Genomic DNA, 17312 nt, shown 5'->3' on the forward strand with positions numbered 1-17312 from the left:
ATCGCTAGGTCGCACCTAATTTTACATTTTGTCATGGTTGTTAAATATGTTATTAAAAGTGTTGGGCACTTAAAAGTGGGTTGTTGTGGGTTGTTCCTGGTTCAGCCCAGTTCTCTGGACCGGTAGCACTGGCGGAGGGAGTTCCACCCACCTGCCTGAGACCTTCTGCGCATGCATGCAAACTGGTAGCAATTGGTTTTAGAACTGGGCATAACCCAATATAGTTCACAAGTAAACAGTTAGCTCAGCATGAAAATCATTTTCTATAGCAGTTAACAGCTTCAGAGTTTTAAAAGGTGCGTGTGTGCGTGCGCGCATGTGTTTCTTAACACAACAGTTCTTAACACAGTTTGCTAGTTTGCTCTAAAATTGTAATAAGTTTATTTTTTCCCCTTGCTTTATTTTCTCTAATATTTTGATTAATAATATATTAAGATGGTGGATAGGAACATGAGTGCTACTAGTATTTTATCACAGGTATTATTCCATGCAGGGAGATTAACAATTTCTATGCAAAAATAATGTATACATTTGTTCATGCTTGCAGCAAAATCACCAGGATTTACTGAGGCATATTTGTAGGTAGAGAACTTAAGATGGGAGCTCACTATTTGTCCAAGGCAATCATTGAGATTGCTAGATTTTGAATCATAGCTTTCTAAGTTTGAATATCAAAAATTCCTTGCGTATTTTTATGAAGGAACAAGGACGATTACCTGTACTTAAATAATGCCATTGTCAATCGCATTCATTAAAAGTAGTTTTTGTATAGAATAATGTAGACATAGTAAGTGTCAGATTTATTAATTTATTCCTATTTTGGAGCAAAGACAGAGCAGCAGTGTGTTGCTATATTTTCATTGCATTATTTTTTAATTTTTAAAATTCAATTTTGTTCTCCAATTTACAATGGTTTGGTACAATCTTATCAGTGCTTACCAAGAAGTATTAGTCAAGTTAGAGGGCCAATTCCTAGATCCATATTTAAGAGCCATTTTCTTTAAAGCTGAGTTTAGAATAAAGGCAATAAATACAATGTGGATAAAATGCCTGTATTTTTCTTTTAAAAGGCTATGATGGATTTTTATATGAAAATTTAAATCTTTAGTTAGATATGTGTCTATTCCATGTGGAATTCTTAAGGAGAAGATCCAAATGACCTAAATGGCTTCTTCATTGAAAAGTTATAACATTTTAATATTTTGTAATCTAACTTCACTATATATATGTATTGATTTCACAAATGATTTGGTTCCATTAAGTGAATGCAGCTGTGTTTGAAAACAGATTGTGGAGCATAATTGCCAAGGAAAATAACTTTTCATATGCCTTCTTTAACTGCTTATATGGAGTTAAAAAAGATAAATAAAATGTTAATAGATATAACATTCTTTTTAGAAGGAAAAAGCTATTTAAGTGTGTATTAGTGCATGCCAGAATGATTTTCCCCCTCAAGCTGCTTTTTCTGTAGCATGGCCTGAACCTATTCAGACTCTTACCTATTCCCCTATAATTTAAATGTGTATTTCATTTATATTGCATATACTTGATAGTGCCCTTTCATTGACAAAATGCTTCACTATTAGAGACTGATAAAGCATTATTAAAATATAGTGCCTACACTTTTTTATTTCATTTTGGGGAAGATAATAATTTAAATTGTGAAATTGTGCCATTAGCGGATTACAAAGTCAACCAGAGCTATTTTTGCAAGGGCTAATGAAGGAGAAGTGGGGTAAGCATTGTCATTTTCTCTATTTGTCTTTCCCATAATACTAGAATATTAATATTTCATCATGCAAAAAGTGTCCAAGAAGTTTCCGTAAAAGGAGCTTCTGTATTAACCATCAGGCCAGTAGTGGTTCTAAAAATCCTTTACTACCAGTTCACACTCGCTTTGTGTGCGACGCTTCTGCGCATGCACAGAAGTGTCCAGGGCGGGTTGGCGGAACCTCCCACTACCAGTGCTACCTGTTCTTAGAACCAGGCCAACCAACTGGGAGCAACCCATCGCTGCACCACGCAAATAGCAATAATCAGTGTAGGCATTCTTTTGAAAATATCTCTGGGACTATTTACGTTTTGATATAATTCTGTTTTCACAGGATTATGCACAAGAATGGGCAGTTTTAAGGGGTAGGGACTTAGGATGTTATTGAATTGGACTGGGTTTTTTTCCATTCCACAATACTTTTTTTTTTGCCAAAATTTTGAATTTATATGACACGTATAATGAATCCATTTTAAACCCATAGCCCAGAGTTACCTTGTGATATGTTGGGCAGAAAACAAATTTAATAATAAATAAGTATATTATTACTCTCTTTAAAAAAACCTGGATGATAGTAAAATCCTCTTTTTTTCCTTAGAATAAATCCAAGATAGATCACAACTGATTCAGATTTTTTAAACTAAATAATATGTATTTTTGCTTATTTGAGTATATTATTAAATACAGTATATTTAAAAATTAAACATGACCTACTTAAACTGATGATTTCAAAACAACCCACTTCAAGATGTAAACCTGTTGATTCAAGATCCATTCATTATGAATCAAATTATACTGTGACATTCTAGTACAGGTTGGTAAATAGATACTTTGCAACAATCTAAGGCTGAGAAAAACTGACTGATCTCACATGTCTCATCCTTCCCCAAAGAAGGACTATAACTTGGATTTCCCAATTCCTAGTCTATTTTAACCACTATCCCAAGAATTTTGAGATAAAGTGATATACTGAGGGAAATAACTTACCAACATTCTTACCAAAATGCTTGATTTCTTCCAAATTTCATATCTCATCTAAGAAAAAGCCACCCAATTAACTTTACCTGAATTTTAGGTTTTGCAAGCACTAAATCCTTCAAAATGTAAGCATTCAGCCGCCCCAAGTCTACGGAGAGGGGCGGCATTATTATTATTATTATTATTATTATTATTATTATTATTATTATTATTATTATTATTCAGAAATGAGTGAAATTATTGCTTTCCCGCTATGCCAAAGTTTGTCATTATATTTATAGTGCTTCTGTTGTTATTACAGATAAACACAATATTGAAGTCTAATAAAAGAATTCAATTAGCAGTACATATATTTTTGTTTAATATTAATTTCATATAATAGTGTGTTATAATCAGTTGGTTCTGCTGTAGTTATTCTGTATAGAAGATGTCCAAAGAATTCTCTTTATGTAAACTCACTGTTTCACTTTGTTTCATTTGCAGAGGTTACTATATAGTAATTGTACCTTTGATAAAGAAATCAGATGGAAAATTCATGAAACCACCCGACAGTCCAGATGAAATGGAATTAGACGAGGTACCCTTTCTTCATTTTAGCTTTTTTTTACCCAGAGAAACCTTTTCTCTTTGAAGCAGTCTTAATGGTTGTGTCAAATTAATGTATTCATGTCAGCAAGTTGACTCTTTTTTAATACTTTGTCATTTATATTGGAGTTAGTTTCTGGGAGCAAACACAAAAAGCTAATTACGTAAATTAAAATACATTAAGTTGCAATGAGGCACATAAACTGTCTGATCTTTGTTGACATTAATATTTTATTCCTTGCTGATTGTAAGGCATAATGTAGAAAACAAAATGACTTGTCAGCAAAAGTATAATCACCACTGATATGAACTCCAATAAAGGTCTGGTTCATTAATAATGGGTATTTGCTAAAGCTGAATCAAATGCTAAATTGCAATTTGCTCTGCAGTTTAACATTTGACCTCCATCATAGTCTCTTTACCTGTCTCAGCTGTGCTGAAACACTCTAATTAGAAATTGTGTCTATTATTTTTAAATTCTTGTTACTTGCACTCCAGATTGAACCTAAACAAAAAAACCCACCTTCATATTCTCAGAATGAGAACCAAGTTGTTGAGCCGGATGATGTATTTAGTCAATTTCTGTTATCCTTATTCTGAAATCATTAGTCAGTGACATTAGAATCTTTTGATATTTTGAGATCATTAGATTTTGTTTATTTTTTTCTTCTAAATACATCTTACTTTAGAAAGAGAGGAAGAATTTAAAAATACCAGTCCTGTCTAGAGGAGATACTTACGTAAGGTTGGTATAATATTCACCTATATATTCATTAGACATGGCTACAAAAATAGATTCTTGAAATCACTCATTTTTCAAAGGATGTGTAGAGTCATTTACTCTTGATTACATTTTCACACTTTCAGTGATAGAAATATGACCTTATATTTCCATATATTTTTGATATATTCCCCTGGATGAAAGTATTGGTATTTTTTCTTATGGTAAAATTTGTTAATTGGATATATTTACATGCAAAGGCAATTGGATAACTTTCATATGTGTTGTTGGAATAAATATTTTTCCTAGTAAACTTTGCAGTATCATTTTTAGAATGTTTGAAAGTAAAGATTTATGAGCTTTTAATTACTTTTTTGAAAACTTGGTATCCAGTAACCAAAATATTGAAATAAAGATATTTATGCAGCAATTGCTTGAATTGTGTACAAATTTGATCAAAAGCAGTGTTATTGTCCATTTGGCAGAAATGCATAACTTTACATTATTAAGAAGACTGGCTGGAATTAAACTAGTATTCTTAGATACTTGAACAAATAAATTTGTTCAGTGTTAGATGCAATTATCGTCTTTCAAATGTGATTTTCTACTCCATTATGCAACAGTTAGTGTCTTCTGTACAATAGATTCTAACAGTATTATCTTCTTTGTTTTTAGTTTCTCTTTTAACTTTTTCAAATTGTTTCTCAATTGTTTACTGATTTTACTCATAGGTTGAAGTGTTTTGTATACCTAATCAATAAAATTAACCTATCTTGATTTCAAAGGTTATATGATATGATACAGGGCTGTCAAATTTGCAGACCACAGGCCAGATGCGCCGCACACTGGCCATGCCCACACTCGGTTTAGTGAAGGGGGAAAAGTCTCAATACATCACATGACATTGTGAGTTTGGCACCACTGCTGTTAAGGGATAAGGGTTTTTATAAGTTAAAAATCATGATGCATAATTTTATACATTTAAATCAGTAATCCCCTTAAATATATTTAAATCTAAATCCCATCGCTACCGGTTCACATGTGTGCGATGCATATGTGCATGCACAGAAGTATCTGGATAGGTGGGTAGAGCCTCCTGCTGCCACCGCTACTGGTTTGTAGAACTGTACCAGACCAATAGTAATGCATAATTGATTTAAATTTATGGATTCATTACATTAGTTTCTACCTAACTTCAAATTGACTCTTAAGTACAGTGGTACTTCTACTTCAGAACTTAATTCGTTCTGTGACTAGATTCTTAACTAGAAAAGTTTGTAAGTAGAAGTAATTTATCCCATAGGAATCAATGTAAAAGCAAATAATGCATGCAAAACCATTAGGAAAGAATAAAAGCTTGGAATTTGGGTGGGAGGAGGAGGAAGAAGAAGAGGAGGAGGACAGTCACTGCCGAAGGAAGAAAGTGAGATGAGAGGAATCAAAAAAATCCAAAACTTTAAGGCTTTTAAAAAAAGGGACTCTGAGGCAGCAAGGAGGAGCATGCGCCTCCTATACACCCAGCGCGAGGCTGGCTCCCATACACTGTACCAGAGTGAGAAACCCAGGTGGGTGAAAGGGGGGGACCTCCCGCTCTTGACTGAAAGGTGACTGCTGCTGCTGCTACCTGCTTCCTCTTCCTTCCCAAGCTGAAGGGCTCCCCTCTCTCTCACTCGCTTGCTTTGTAACCGGCGCTTTTCCTTCACTGTGGTGACTCCTCAATTTGGCTGAAGCCGAGTTGATTTGGCTAGGGTAAAGCACCCCCTTTTGCCTTTTTGCACCCAGATGCTCCAGGAGGCAACCTCGTGCCGGGTGTAGGGGAGGCAGTGCAAGGGAGTCACCACAGCGAAGTGATTTATTCCCTCTCCAAGCGCCCAGAGAGAGGAAAACACTCTGTTCAAGGGAGCATTTCTTTTTCTGGGCGCTGGCAGAGGTTTATTCCCTCTCCAAGCGCCCAGAGAAAGAAAAATGCTTTGTTCTCTCTGGATTGCCAAAGCCTCCTTAACCACCACTGAAAAGCTTCTCTGGCAGCCCAGAAAAGCCCGAAATGGCCGGGATTAAAGGAGAATTGCAGGAAACTGGCCGGACCTTCGTGTCGCTATCAAATTTCCTGGGAAATTTTTCCGGGCTCGGGTTCTTAAGTAGAAAATGGTTCTTAAGAAGAGACAAAAGAATCTTGAACACCCAGTTCTTATCTAGAAAAGTTCTTAAGTAGAGGCTTTCTTAGGAAGAGGTACCACTGTACTTCACAACATAGAATAGAGTACAGTAGAGTAGAGTAGAATTTTAATAGCCAAGTGTGATTGAACACACAAGGAATTTGTCTTAGTGCTCTCAGTGTATATTTTTAAAAAGATAAATTTGTCAATAATCATAAAATACAACACTTAATGATAGTCTGGGTACCTCCGAGCAACCAAATCATCTTAGAAAACAGTCAATTTAAATTGCAAGGATATGAGCCACAAAGTTACAGTCATTTGTGGGAGGAGACAGATGATGGGAACGATGAGAAAATTAATAGTAATGCAGATTTAGGAAATAGTTTGACAGTGTTGAGGGAAATATCTGTTTAGCAGAGTGATGATGTTCGGCAAAAAAAAACCCCTTGTCTTATGTCTATAATTAACAATAATTTAAAAACAACTAAAATGTATCCCATAACCAGGAAAGGGCTCAAGGCACAGTTTGGACTAGTAGAGCCAGGACTTTCAGGTCCTCCAGAATGCCATTTTACTGAGATTTCAGGGAAAACCTAATTCTAGAAGGCAAGCATTGTGACAGCAAAAGGATGTTTCCTGATGGCACCACATAATCAAACAAATTTAGGGTGCACCAATCTTGCCCTACTGATTGGCTAAAGCCTGATACTATATAAGGCTATAAATTACAGAATTTATAAGTCGTAACTAGCAACTTGAATCACACTCTGAACCAAACTGGTAACCAGTGGTGGTCATAAAGCCATAGTATCATGTGCATATTGAGATATCTGTATCGTTAACTGTCCCATTGCATTCTGGACTATTTGAAGCTTTCAAAGACTCTTTCAATCCCTTGTAGAATATGTTCTCATAATTGTGCTATGAAGTGACTAGACTCTGAACAACTAGTACACGCTAGATTAAGCTATATAATGGTCTTCTTGTCTTATCTGCTCATTAAGCAAGAGCTGTAGAGCCAGGAAGATCCTCAGATTGTACTCTTGAATGGGAAAGTGTTAATCCATCCAAGGTTTAACATAATTAGCCATTTTGTGACACAACTTGAATAGCTTCATTTGCCCAGTCTGGAGTCAAAATATATAATTATGTATAGGAGAGGAGCAAGCAGAGCTGAGGAGGGGGACTTAAGCGAGCAATCAGTTTCCAGTCCTGATTTCACATGTGTAGAATGAAATATTTGGGGAAACAAATTCTATTGCAAAGTCCCATTGACCAGTATTCCAGTCACAACAGATTACAATAGGTTACTTCAAGGGCCTTCACTTTCTGTAAAATTAAATGATTTGTATTTGTGCTATTGCTATACAGAACAAAATCATTTTTATAATTGTTTATACTATGATGTTTTAATTAGTGTAATACTTTGATAATTCAGAAATGTTGTAGTATTTTTTAAATATAAAAGACAGAGAAATAAAGAGAAATGAAAATAATAGTAAAACTGGGAAGGAAAGGAGGAAGAGGAAAAAGTGTAGGATAAAAGATTGACTTTCGAGTCCTTTTGGTACAGTAGAATAATAAGATAATAACACACAATAAAATAATAACATACAATCTCAACTAGTTCAAAAACACTTAGCAAAGATGAGATCTTCCCCATATTTTTCCAGGAATAATTAACAATGGAATAGAAAATTTTATGGGAATTACTGAGAAAACAATCTTTGAGAGAAATCTGTTTTGGATTATTTTCTTACAAGAAAGCAGCTGGAAGGATGGGAATGTCATTCTTCTACCAAGAATGCTATAATCAATGTTGGAATACCAGGTGTCCATTGGTGATCAATTCCAACTCAACACTAAACTCATTGAAAACCTATTTTCTGCACAGAGCTCTGCATTGCTCTAATCCCATATGCACTGGCAGATGTTACTCTTTTTTCATACCTAATTTGTGGCTTTTGGAAAAAGAGGACAATAAAACACAATGCCAGCAGCAGCTAGTCCGGTGCAGATGAGCAAAGTACAGTATTATTAAAAATATACCTAAATATATATATTTTTTTTATTTCCAATTTTCTAATAATTCTTTTTCTTATAAACATTAAAAGAAAAAATAATGACTAGAAAATTGAAAACAAAGATAATATTGGGGAGAAAAGAAATAGAAAATATTTAAGTCTATTTTCAGTAATTTGTTGCCAATACACAGTGGCATTTTCATTTAAATAGTAGCAGTAATTACCAAAAATAAAGCTTTCAGGGGTTCAGAAGTTATTCAATTCAAAATCAATTATCCCAATAACAGGTTCCAAACAGAAAACATTTATTCACATTCAAAAGGACCTTTGCTGAATAAAACCTCTGAATAAAAACATAAGAATGAAAGTAAAATTCACTTTGTCTCAATTTTTGTGTGGATGTACCTCTCCAAACTATATTCAAACTCAGAATTTTATAATTATCCTAACTAAAACATACAATATCTATTAGGAAAACATATATTGCTTTTTATATTGCATGTTAAATGTCTTTATTATGGTCTATGACAGTGATGGATAACTTTTTTGTTGTTGTGTGCCAAAGCGCATGCGCGCACACAAACACCCATAATATAATGCAAGGACAACTCCTGTGTGCACCCCACCCTCTGCACATGCGCCCCATCCCATGTATGTGTGCTTGATTCCCCCATGCATGCATGCTACCCCATGACCACTGCACATGTGTGTGCAATCCTCCCGTTCCCCCCACTCCCACACATGTGCCTACGACCTCCCCACATGTATGTGTGACCCCCTGCACTCTCCTGGACATGCGCAAGCATATCCTGCATGCGATCCTGCCCCTACGCATGTGCCACAGAAATCTGAAAACCAGCTGGCTGACGGGAGGTGCACGCGCATGCCATGGAGTTGAGCTGGGGTGCATGCCATAGGTTCATCACAGGTCCATGACCATTGTTTCAATTAAAAAATACAGTAGAAATAGTTTTGTTTCTAGTTTTAGTAATAGTAATAGTTTTAGAAATAGATTGTCACAGCAATTTGTTATTGGGGGAAGAAGAAAAATAATACAGAAAGATATCTAATGTAAGTTTTGCATAGTAAATGATTGAACACCTGATATGAGAGAATGGAGGTAGTATTCCTTAAAAAATAATAAACATAAAATGTATCTATATGGCCTTGTATTTGGAAATGATTGAGATGATCAGAGTATGTCTTGGGGCAACATAGAAAGGACACAATATAAGGTAATAGGAGAGAATTTCTATCTCCCTTAATCCACAAGGGCCAGTCCCATGAAGTCTTTCAGCTAGTAGAGATATTTCCTTATAGTTTTATATTTGCATTAAATTGTACAGATACTCCTCTATACAGGGCTTGTGACCATTTGGCGTACATTGCTAATCAAAGAGTGATTGTTCTATGAAAGCTTCTGTATTTATGAAAATGTATTTCAAATTTTGTGCATTTTTGGATTAATTTTCAAATATATGTATTGTAATAAGAAAGTAAAATTAAAATAGCAGGTAAAATAGGAAACCAAAAGAAATTTGAAATTTGTCCATGCTAGATAAAGAGATTATAATACAGTATTGACATTTATCAACATTTGTATACCTGCTTTAATTTCTGAAACTGAGCTTTTTCTTAAAACTGTGGCTGAAAACTGACAAAAGAACCCCACCATAAATCACGGTTACTTGACTGCAGAATGCTGGAACTGGTCATAAAGTTCTGCCAGTTTCTAATCACTCAAAATGCAGTTATATGACCACAGAGAGTGGCAGCAGTCCAAACTCTGGAACCTGGTCATAAGTAGATTTTGGTGAGTCCGTAATAATAAGCAACTGTTCGTTAAGTGAAGCCATTGCCTTAAGTCATGTTTATACATGGTTTCGCAAGACCATACAAAAAATTTGCCACAGGTTTAATCTAGAATCTCAGTCTTCTACATCAAAATCAGACTTCTCCAAGTTTCCTTATATAACCTTCCTAATAACCTTATCAAGGTTACAACATTCACAACATCTTAACCGATGAATTGGAAAATATTGTCATAAAACAAAATTATACTTAGTAGTAAAATAGCCAGTTGTTAAACTAATATTTCACCATTCAGTCTTAATTTTTAAATATATTATTAATATGGCTAATCTTGGCATTGTGCATTCAGGATATTCACATGAAATCTGCAAATGCCACATGGCAAGCAGCATGAGTTAGGCCTAAATTTCATTTGAAACGAAACAGCAAGTTAGCCTGCTACCTTCAGCTTATTGGAAGCCTACTAAAATCAGCAGTCTTTGCTTGCCAGAAGTTGTATTTAGAATTGTGATGTAAGACTGAAATGGAAAAATCAGAAGTGGCAGGACTACTTTAGGAGAGCTTTAAGAATAATGCATTTATAAACAGACTGGATCAGTAACATCTGATGGAAATGCTTTGAAGTATTTTAGACTGTTGCTCTGTTTGCATTCCTAGACCTCAAAAGGCCCCTGTTCTTTCATTTCTGATTTCATTATTGTTTCTCCTGCTCATTTGTTTGTTAGTTTATTTTGTGTCCAAGATCCAAACATTTTTGTTTTGCTCAATTTATATTATTGACCATATCATATAAAATAAAGTAAAATAATACAATGTATTGGGATACAAAAAATATTCAATGAAATGATTAAGTAAGACTTGGTAATTGACTTCAATCTGATTTAGATAGGAATCTATCTATCTATCTATCTATCTATCTATCTATCTATCTATCTATCTATCTATCTATCTATCTATCCATCCATCCATCCATCCATCCATCCATCCATCCATCCATCCATCCATCCATCTATCTATCTATCTATCTATCTATCTATCTATCTATCAATCATCTGCAAAAACCACTCATGCATTAATCAGAAAATCTCCAGAACCGTAAAGCATACAAACTTGACATTTTCCATGTATGTTCCTCTTGGCTTCTAGATGCTCACTAAGAAAGGATTTTTCAAAATGACTATTGGAGCATGAGTATTTCTTATTTTATTATTAATAAGGGGTGTTCTACTCCCCCTCCCAACCTGAAAAGAAATCTGATCCAAATGCAAAACACAAACAGAGGAGTTTCAGTTTCTCTTTTGCTTTCACAGCAGCAAGCAGCTTTCCCACAGAACAGTTGAACTAAGCCACGCTAGCCAGATGAATACCGATGGATGTTGTAACACCAGTTAAACTGCTGTAATACCAGTTAAAAGGAAAAGAGGCAAAAAATGCAGGAAAAGATTTATAGATTTGATTAGGAAAACATAAGTAAGACTATCTGCCTCTTTCTCCTATGGCCAGTTGTATGTGACATGCTCCAGAGTCAGTTCACCTGAGAGCCTGGTCATTCTCCAGCCAGCCAGCAAAACCAGGAATATTGTTTAGAGGGAGGTCCTGTGCAATTCATCTGAGGGATGAATTGAAAGTCTATACCAATGATGGCGAACTTTTTTTCCCTCAGGTGTCGAAAGCGTGTGTGTGCATGCTTTCATGCACATGTGAGTGCCCACATCCATAATTCAACTCCTGAGGAGGGCAAAAATGGCCTTCTCCATCCCTGCAGAGATCTTCTGTAGGCCAGAAATGACCCTTTTCCAGCCTTCTAGTGGGCCTGGTAGGGCCATTTCTCACCCTCCAGAAGCTCCCCCCCCCCGGAGGCCCTCCAGAAACCTAAAAGGCCCTCCCAGAGCATCCGTGCGATCCAAAAATCAGCTGGCAGCGTGCACATACACACTGAAGCTGAGCTAAGACAATGACTCACATGCTGACAAATATGGCTCCATGTGCCACCCGTGGCACACATGCCATAGGTTCGCCATCACTGTTCTATACTATGCAAATAATTTAATTTAATTTAATTCTATGCCACCCAATCTCAGTGGGACTCAGGGCGGCTTACAACGATAAATAGTACATACAATAAACATGTCTGATCTAATTTGTCTCAGAGGTATATGGCAAGAGACAGTCTCGTAGATAGGCCTGGTCTTAAGCCATGTAGTGTTTTATAGGTAATAATCAACATCTTGAATTGTGACCAGAGACCAATTGGTAGTCAGTGCAGTGTGTGGAGTGTTGGTGTTATATGGGTATATCGAGGAATACCCATGACAGCTTGTGAGGCTTTATTCTGGACTCTCTGTAGTCTCCAAATACTCTTCAAGGGTAGCCCTGTGTAGAGCGCATTGCAATAATCTAGACAGGAGATAATGAGGGCATGAGTAATCGTCTGGAGAGCCCCCTGGTTCAGATAGGGCCTCAACTGGTATACCAGTCGAACCCGGGTAAAGGTCCCTCTAAATGTCCTCATCTGTAACAGAAACTTAGTTTACCATCTCTAAAGAAATAATACAGTCCCTTTTTAAACTATTAATTAATTTTCAAGCTTTAAGTGTCAATCTATAAAGCCCCATCACATAGTTTTGTAGCAAAGCATGGGTATCAGCTAGTTAGCTATATATGTGGCAGCCCTTACTTAAAGGAAAGAAGATAGTTTATTGGTTTGTCTCAGCAAACTATCCTGTCAATTAGTGACTTTAAATGTTGTGCTCTGAGTTGAAGCAAGCAGTTGGCAGAGGCTATACTGATTATATCTACTTTTTATCCTAAAAAGTAGGATATAATGAGCAAAACTATATCTACAGTAAATATCCTAAAAAAACCAAAAATGCTATATTTATGTATTACATTTGTCAGTCTATTTCTAAGGAACATTAACTTTCTAAGGAGGTTCATTGTATTGAAAACAGTATTTTTTAGTCAGCAACCTGGGCTCACAGCCAGATTTCACTTTCTGAAGTCAGAAAGTTGTAAGACTGGTATACAAGTCGTCCTCAGCTTACAACCACAGCTGAGCCCAACATTTCTGTTGTTAAGTAAGATATTTGTCCCTGGGGCGAAATGCTCCTGGTTCACTTGTGCCTGTCATAACTATGAAAAAACAGTCATGTTACATTTTTCAGTGCTGTTGTTACTTTGAATGGTCCCTAAATGAACTGTTGTAAGTCGAAAACTACTTGTAATGATTATTGGGAAAAACTACAGATTGAGATATTTTGGTTCTGCAACAATCCCATCCTTTTCCTATATTCTCAGGCATACTAATACTTTAGCTGATCCCCTGCTGTTTAAAGATACTTTATTAAAGTAAAAGAGGCTTTATGAAATAATCAGATCAACATCTGCTTCCAAAGGCAATGCTCTACCACTGCTGTTTGTCAATCTTCATTTCTCCCCTGTGATAAATTTGAGGTTGTTATGCTAGTGCTGTTTTCTACTGCTCAGAAAATTCACAATGAATTAATGCTAGAATGGACAGGATAATGTTTTATTAAAATTTTGCCCCAATTATGTTACTGAGAACCATTAATGTGATGAAAGGAATACAGTGTAATGCTTTGGTGGTCTCTCATTTAAGAGAATTAAATCACATATTCATCAAATATCAATCATTCAGCTTTTTTGAAAAACTGCTTAATAGTTTGTTACTAGAAGTCATCATAATGTTCAGTATTAAAACATGTTTTGATTCTTATCTGGTGTGGCTCTTTAAGAAGGCACGATATTCATTTATATTTAGATTTCTATATTTATGTTTATTAAAAAACATTTTATTGAATGCAGGGAGGCATAATCCTGGGTAAATGTGCATAGGGTTACAACAGAATTATAAATCATATTATAGTATACAAAACCTATAGTTCTTAAAACTATATTAATATTTTATTATCATCCTGTGGTGTGTGTTTAATTTTATTTACAGTTTTATCTTTCCATTTTTGTTTCTTTCTCTTTCTTTTTTTTTATTACCCTAAAGCTACTGAAAGAGATAGCACGAAAACGCAGAAGCATTCGTTTGGGGAGAGAAGCAGATTTAAAGCCATATATTGCAGCACACTTTGATGTTCTTCCTACTGAGTTCACCCTGGGGGATAAGAAACAGTATGGTGGTTTTGAGAACAAGCAGCTCCAAAACGGACAAGAATATGTTGTCTTTATTTTAGCTGTGATGGAACACTCAGAATCAGTAAGTTGGCTGCAGGTTTGATTCACCCACCCATCATCCCACGCCTGCCCCAAATGTAGAATTGAAAGACTGTATCTTATCTCCACACAGCTCATGCTTTGGCTATGTTCTTACATGCTAAAAAAAGGTGTACATGTTTTGGATGACCTATGTTATAAAGATATTTTCTATCTGCATTTTAAAGCATCTGCATGTGTTTGTTTGTTTGTTTGTTTGTTTGTTTATTTATTTATTTATTTAAATTTAGATGGTCACCCAAGGGGAATTTTTAACTCACAATTAATACCAAATATAAACACTTAAAACAATTAAATATCATGCAGTTAAAACCAAGATTGGTGTTAATTAAGACACCATACATAGTGCAACCAATGTACAAGTTTTCTATTTTGGGGATTCCTAGGCCTATTGAAAAACAAACACATTTTCACGGCTTTCCAAAAGGCCATAAAGGTTGCAGCTAATGTAATCACATAGGTCAATACACAATAAAGCAGCAAGTGTGCACAACTCTACTCACTGCTTCTGCCTCTTATTTACCTTTTCATATTGATGTGGCATCAATGATATAGCAATACCATTTAGACATATACTGCTTCATAATGCTTTTACAGCCCTCTCTAAGCAGTTTAAAGAATCAGTATATTGCCCCCAACAATCTGGGTCCTCATTATACCCACCTTGGAAGGATGGAAGGCTGAGTCAACCTTGAACCAGTGGTGAGATTTGAACTGCTGAACTACAGCTAGTAGCCTGTAGTGCTACACTCTAACTACTACGCCACCCTGGCTCTTAATATCTGTGTTTCCTCTAGCTATATAATATATCATTCACATTTACATATACAGTTTGTCCCCAAATTGAAGGGGTAATAATTGAATGCAACATATATTAAAGACAATGGCATAGAAAATAATGATAGCTTTAACTCTTAAGTATTTCCATTTCTCAGAGTTAGCAGATGATCTCATTTTAATCATTATAGAATACTTTCTGCTTTGCTTCTTGAAAGATCTGATAATTACTGAGGCATGGATTTTACATCTAACCTTCCCTCTTTCTTGTCTCAAAAACCTATTATCTAGACAATGTTGTTCTTTATGAAGCATTTTTGCAAAACAGGAACTAATCAAGAAATGCAAAGCTGACTTTTTAAATTACAATATTTTGCCACTGACCAGCAGTGATATGTAACAGAATTATAAAATATTGTAAGGAAAAGTAGAATTCCTAAATTGATTTAAATAACTAATTGTACTGTTGTGCAATTGATTTGTTTCATATGTCTTTAGACACTTGAATTATTTTAACTTAATATATTAAAACAAAAACAAAAAAGGAAGAGAAAGAGGCTTTTGGGAAAGAACAGCCAATATTAACATTTCAATTTGCAAGTTACATGTTTTGTTTTGTTTTCAATTGGTTGTTAACCTGTCACATGTACTTACTGGGTTGGCTTTGTTGAATTTAATTCATTTTAGTTCAAGGCTTATTGTAGTTGTTTTTCCCAGGTATATTGTTAATTACAAAAAGTCTTCTTACTTTAATATTCTTTTACAATTATACTTATGTTTGAGAATAATCATTTCAGGAATCCCTCTTCTACTTTTGTTTGAAAAGTCTTTGCTAAACTATATCTTTAACTGTGAGAAGGCAATACAGTTTGTTATGGCTAGTTCTAAATATATATGCAATAGAATGTCTTACATTCCTCACTATGTTATTCAGTCAGATTTTTCTCCTATCCAGACCATGTTTGCAACCAGCCCATATTCTGAAACAGTTGTATCAGTGGATCTTAATCCCCAGCCAATTACAGAAGAGGAAGAGGGTTTGATCTGGGTTGTAGGACCAGTCCTTGCAGTTGTATTTATCATCTGTATTGTTATAGCTATTCTACTTTATAAAAGGTAAGTTTACAAAATAGTGTATAGCGAAGGGCAGGCTTTAGAAGTGTTAATTGCGTTGAAAATATTTCTTTAGATTAAAAAATAAGTTTTCTTATGTAAAGGATTCTTTTTAGACATTAAATAAAATCAGTGTTTCGTTCATAAGAGATGAAGTATCATCAAGACCAGACATCTCTTCTATATTTCTGTAATTAAAAAAAAATCCATTCAAGAGCAAATAATTTCTCAGGAGAGAATACAATCTCATTGTCAGTGTAATTTTTTTTCTTGAAATCAAGGAGTATATTTTGCAATTTAAGGTTTCAGGAGCCTTATTTTAGTCTTATCTCTTACCAATTGACATTGTTATCATCATGCTATTTGTTCTTTTTCACATTACCATGTGTGGCTCTATAAATTAGTTCCATGTTTGAGAACTGGCTGGGGGGGAAAAGTCATGCTTTCTACCAGGGAAAACAATATATTCTTAAGGGGGAAAAAGAAGATGGCTTTATTTGTTTTTTATAAGAGGCAAAGCGAGACAAGAGAAGAAATGTGATAGATTATTACTTTGGTTTCTTTACTCCAAAGAGATTATTTTTCATCATTTTCTACAAATAGAGAATGTTTACATCAAATTCAGTAAGGTGTTAGGGACTACTGGATCTGTACCCTAATTGCGAAAGAACATTTTCTGTCACGGTAACTTACTTTGCCATTGGCCAACTAACATTCAACTTTTTTCTCTTTTTTTTCTGCCGCTTAATAATGGAGCAGTAAACCTGACAGGTGAGATAAATTTTTTAAAAAACTTGCTTTCCGTTTTCTCAGAAAAGGGAAAATGAGAAAACAGTTTTAAAATAGCTTGTTTGAGTTTCCAAACAGAATATTTGTCAGTCTAAAGGAACCCAAACAAATGTACTGTTTGGAAAAGGAGATAGAACTGAAGTTTAAGTTTCCCTTCTCCGAAGGAAGATGAAAAATTAAAAAAAAAACAATGAAGGCTAAACTAAACAAAAAGCTTTTTAAAAAAATCCTGGTCACTGCCCAGATACCCATTTTTTGGATTTAAGATTAAACTTGAAACTGGTCCTGGAATCCAACATGCTCTGGTAAATGTGTGTATTCAACACTTTAGTACATGT

General features: G+C 35.0%; 1 protein-coding gene across 2 annotated transcripts in view; it reads left to right on the forward strand.

Moving 5' to 3' along the window:
• The window catches only part of PTPRD (protein tyrosine phosphatase receptor type D), a 450382-nt gene that overhangs the window by 313154 nt on the left and 119916 nt on the right, over positions 1-17312 (forward strand). For both annotated transcript variants that reach the window (XM_070742569.1, XM_070742568.1), the window contains 4 exons: positions 3233-3326; positions 14069-14278; positions 16028-16188; positions 16942-16956. In XM_070742569.1, the coding sequence (XP_070598670.1) occupies positions 3233-3326; positions 14069-14278; positions 16028-16188; positions 16942-16956 (480 nt within the window). The remainder of the gene's footprint in view (positions 1-3232; positions 3327-14068; positions 14279-16027; positions 16189-16941; positions 16957-17312) is intronic.

This window comes from Erythrolamprus reginae, chromosome 2 (genome assembly GCF_031021105.1).
Source record: "Erythrolamprus reginae isolate rEryReg1 chromosome 2, rEryReg1.hap1, whole genome shotgun sequence".
In the NCBI taxonomy this organism is placed as follows: domain Eukaryota; kingdom Metazoa; phylum Chordata; class Lepidosauria; order Squamata; family Dipsadidae; genus Erythrolamprus; species Erythrolamprus reginae.